A 4,720-nucleotide genomic window follows, 5' to 3' on the forward strand; every position below is an offset into this window, starting at 1 on the left:
GTCGTACATTATGACATTTTACCGTACTAGAGGAAAACAACTGTATCTGGATGTATAGCTTTACTAATTTCTTAGAGAAGCTGGCAAGAGGCGATTGCAATAGTAATCTAAAAAAAGGTTAATACTGCGTGCTCGACCAGGAAAACGTACTTTATTTAACAAATAACGTGTAAAGCACAATTATATCCTTTTTTAAGTTGCAGTAGCGTTAACGACATAACGATACAACGTTGATTGTTCTTATTACTTCTGATAAAATATATTATTTTTAGACATAGTCAATAAATAAAAAAAAATCCCATTTAATTTAATTTCCCACATCAGTCGGTAAATCAACCGTAATGTCTAATTTCAACCGGAAGCAGTTTGCGTCTCAGAGGTCGAGCACATTTCTCGGCGGTCTATACCGCTGGTTTTCAACACAGTGACGTTAATGAATGAAGTTGCACTCGCGCACACTTTAGACGAACACACCTTGCCACAGAGAGAAACTGGGTGACTGTGGCTTTATTCTGTTCACAACATAACACAAGGACGTCATCTTATCTAAGGTAAGCTTGGGAAGCGTGTGCTTACAACATGTGAAGCTAACAGCTAGCCTGGTTGTGGGATAAGCTAACGTTACTTCGGAAGTTGAAACGTTACACGTCCCAAGACCCTCAGACTTGGTCAAGCGATAACTCCGCTAGTCCTTGCAGAAACTCTGTAGAATCAACACCGACTGAGAGTTGAGAGTCCAAACGTGCCATGTAAAGCTGGAGTTGAGGTTCATCTTCCGCATGGACTCTAACATAATGGGGTTCATCTCCTTTAGTGTGATTCAACTAGTGTTGTAAAGTGTGTTTCTCTCTGTAATCACTATTGTATCTACTGGGTTGAGCTACACGTTGCGATATGTGTCCAGTTTCAGGAGGGAAGCTGTCTGGGTATCCACTGCACATGAGTTGTATTACCTGTAGCTTTTATGAATTTCGACATCTCCTAGTTTACTATAACTAGTAACGTTGACAGTGCATAATCTAAATGAGCAGAGCAGTTCCTTAAGAGACAGCAGGAGCACTTGTGAAGTCTAAAGCTTACTTGGCATGAAAGTTGTTATTTTGTTTCAACAAAGCTTGCATAATGATATTCTTTATGTTTCCTTCCCAGGTGCATAGACCAGGACAGAGATGGCTGGAATTCTGTTTGAAGATATCTTTGATGTAAAGGACATTGATCCGGATGGCAAGAAGTTTGACAGAGGTGTGTGAAATGTCATTAGAAATTGATATATTTATATTTATTTACTATCATGTATTCAGTTTAGTTTTCAATTGATGTCCTTCAATTGACAGCTGCTAATGACCTAATTCAAAATCTGCTACCACTTGTTTTTCTCAAGTATCTCGTCTGCATTGTGAAAGTGAATCTTTTAAGATGGACCTTATCTTGGATGTGAACATTCAAATCTATCCGGTTGATCTTGGTAAGGAGCAATATGTTTGTGTCTATTTATTTCAAGTTAAATGATGATTGTAAGTCTTTTTTTTGTTTTGTTTGTCTAACACAATCATATTCTAAAGTCGCTTATTGTTCCACATGGCATCAGTCAATTTGCTCTTCCTAAATCAAAAGCAATCATTCTACTCTTTCCTAAAGTGGTCACCTACGTGTTTAGGTCCACTCATGTTGCTTTTTTTCACTCAAGCTAAATGTTACTCTAATGTCCCCTATATGTCAGAGCCCCTTTAGATACAAAGTATCGGGCTTAAATAACTCAGGGTGTCTAAGCCCACAATAGAAACTCACTTTCTTGCATGTGTCCATTTCATTAAGGTGACAAGTTCAGGCTGGTTATTGCCAGCACGTTATATGAAGATGGAACGCCAGACGACGGAGAGTACAATCCTCAGGATGACCGACCGTCTCGGTTAGACATTTGCTCTTCATTTATTGATTCATTTAACATCAGTGTATATATCATTTCTGTATATTCCCCATGTGATATACAATGTTTTTTGCTGGTTTAGATATGTGCTCTCATTTAACTTTGTTTACATTCTCAGAGCGGACCAGTTTGATTATGTGATGTATGGAAAGGTTTACAAGATTGAGGGCGACGAGACTTCAACAGAAGCAGCAACGCGCCTGTGAGTGATGTTTCTTGCATTGACTGAAGCTATGAAGTTAAGCTTATGTCTTTAATATAATAACAAATACATAACCGTTAGCATAATAACAAGTAGCATTGCAGTTATTATTGATACATTATTTCTGCAACAATTCTACAGGACCATATTGAAATTGGCACAGAAACATAGATGCAAATCATTGTTCAGCCTCTACACATTTTGGGCATGATGAAACATTATTACATATTTATACTATGATTAAATCTACTGAGTTGAAAATGTGTCATTCGTCCACTATTCTCTGCAAATGATCACCATCAGTTGTGTCTTACATTGATCCAAAGTCATTAACCTGCCCAACAAACAGCTATGTGAGAGATGATGATATATTATGTATAAATTATTACCAACATTTGACTCATTCTCATTTGTAACTTTAATCACGTCTCATGAATGTGCCCCTTCTTTCAGCTCTGCCTATGTGTCTTTTGGTGGCCTCCTCATGAGGCTCCAAGGAGATGCCAACAACCTTCACGGCTTTGAGGTGGACGCCAGGGTCTACCTCCTCATGAAGAAACTGGCCTTCTAAAGATCAACTCTGCTTGCCCACTCCACTGGTTCTTCAAGTGCCACAGTCAACTTTTAAAGTCACAATGAACTGTACACTGAACATTCGTATTCTCAAGTCTGCAGCACGTGACCATCATCCATGTAGAGGCCGAAGAAAACATTGCGTTTTTTACTCTTTTAGTTATAAAATGTTTCCTTCAAGGAGATGGACTACAGATTACAGACTGTGACACTTAATAACGACTGCAACCTCCATCTGCTGGCAAACTGTAAATAAAGATTTCTTTTATACATAATTTTCAGGTGGTCAGTCACCTTTTTTTAAATATATTTTTTTCTTATCTTGGCATTCTTTTCGTTTTATTAACAAACCATATACCTCAGCAACTGCTCATGGGCTCTTACAAATGTGTTGAATTTGGTTATATTTATACCATGTTTCTCAATATTTGTACTGCAGGCCCGCTGTCTACAACAGTGAAGAGGGCGGGAACAAGTTTTTATAAAGAACCTGGCGCTAACTGGGCCAATCACTACCTGACAGGGCAATGTTCTTAAACACTGCTTTGTTTTGGAAATGTATATAATTGATAGACCATACCACATCAAAAAGTATTCGTTCTGAGCATAAATGTATGCAATCCTTCCATCCAATAAATTAAGCACATTTCTGGTAGATTTGTAATCCAGACACAGCTTTGAAAAGTGGAAATTTAAAACAACTGAACTGCCGTCACCGTCTCTTACAAGTTCCTGGAATTTGCTCATATCAAAAGGCTTGCAATTAAAATCTGCGTCAGACAAGAATGTTATTTTTTATTTCTTTGTCGGAATGAGTAGCTGCAACTTTATTTGGCCTTCAGTGCTATGGTGTTCTCCCGCTTTGCAAATGTACTGGAGATTCCCAGACCCCGTGTATTCTTCCATACCACAGGCCCACACTGACCCTGTGCTTTTCTTAACCCTATATACTTTGTCTTTTATCACAGTGACAAAGCAGAACATGTGAAGAGGCCATATATTATTACTTCTCATTGAATACATTTTGTGTCTCTGCAAATGGCAAACCTTTGGTGCCTTAAACAATGTTCAAGAACGACAAGACAGGATACGATACAATGCTTTAAATGTCATCTTTTGAAGAGACAAATTAATCAGTCACTCCGTCCCTCTCTGATGTCATTGTTTGTCAGTTTGTATAAAACTTTTTTCTCATTCGTTTGACTGTGTTGTGAGTCAATCTGCAGATTCTGTATTAAATTTAATGGTCCTATATTTGCTTGGATGGCAGCATTCTAAAATGTGAACTGAGGAGACAGAAGATTGAATTAAGGGTAAAGAGGCAACGTGTGTAACACAGGCTTCTCAATGTCAGCTTTAATTGGTGTCACAGGATTGGAAGGAACATTGACAATGACTCACGAACTCCTGATATGTGCATGGAAAGCCTTAACACGCAAAGCATGTGGTGAAGCTGAAGAATGAGCTTGCCTCAACAAAAAAGAAATGATATCACTACAACGACCAAATTATTAGAAGAATATAAATGTTGGGATTCCTATTTGAAATAATGGATTTGAATTGTTTAATTTAGGTTCTAGGTTATTTAGCAGATTCTGCAGCCGATTTTGTGCTGATGATCAGTAATTTAAATAAATGATGGCTTTTTTTTCATCGTGACATCTAAATTTGTCTTTCTTGTGTTTCTTTTTATGTACATTTTCTACAACTAAGGTTTACATTGCAACACTTCTGAGCATTTCCAAAGCTTTTTTTAATTAGTATTTCCCTTCAAGCCATTACATGATTTCTAATGACTTCACCGTGAACATTAAATACAACTCGCAGAAGGATTCATCATGGTGTCCTTTTTGGCAATTAGTATTCTCATTAAACGGCCAGGCAAATGTATCCGCGACGCGCGTGCACTTTCACACGCGTGCATTCAATCTGTCGTGGAGCGAAAGAGCGAGGGTCCAGCGCGTGGTGGTTCTAGCCCACCGGAAGTGATGTAGCTGTGATTAAACTGCGCACGAGCT

General features: G+C 38.2%; 1 protein-coding gene across 1 annotated transcript; it reads left to right on the forward strand.

Annotated features, from left to right (window-relative positions):
- Positions 1-361: 361 nt before the first annotated feature.
- Positions 362-2,977, forward strand: polr2h (info polymerase (RNA) II (DNA directed) polypeptide H). Its single transcript, XM_034530565.1, has 6 exons — positions 362-551; positions 1,150-1,242; positions 1,382-1,465; positions 1,816-1,909; positions 2,046-2,129; positions 2,583-2,977. Exons 2-6 carry the CDS (start codon positions 1,170-1,172, stop codon positions 2,698-2,700), a joined length of 453 nt encoding a protein of 150 aa, XP_034386456.1. The 5' UTR covers positions 362-551; positions 1,150-1,169; the 3' UTR covers positions 2,701-2,977.
- Positions 2,978-4,720: the final 1,743 nt, after the last annotated feature.

This window comes from Cyclopterus lumpus, chromosome 4, assembly GCF_009769545.1.
Source record: "Cyclopterus lumpus isolate fCycLum1 chromosome 4, fCycLum1.pri, whole genome shotgun sequence".
NCBI lineage: Eukaryota > Metazoa > Chordata > Actinopteri > Perciformes > Cyclopteridae > Cyclopterus > Cyclopterus lumpus.

What these genes read in the sequence shown, in the direction of transcription:
- polr2h (XM_034530565.1), top strand. Translation starts at nt 1,170, where the DNA reads ATGGCTGGAATTCTGTTTGAAGATATCTTTGATGTAAAGGACATTGAT. An exon ending in AATCTATCCGGTTGATCTTG is followed by an intron (nt 1,466 to 1,815) that starts GTAAGGAGCAAT and finishes CATTTCATTAAG; the next exon opens with GTGACAAGTTCAGGCTGGTT. An exon ending in ACAGAAGCAGCAACGCGCCT is followed by an intron (nt 2,130 to 2,582) that starts GTGAGTGATGTT and finishes CCCTTCTTTCAG; the next exon opens with CTCTGCCTATGTGTCTTTTG.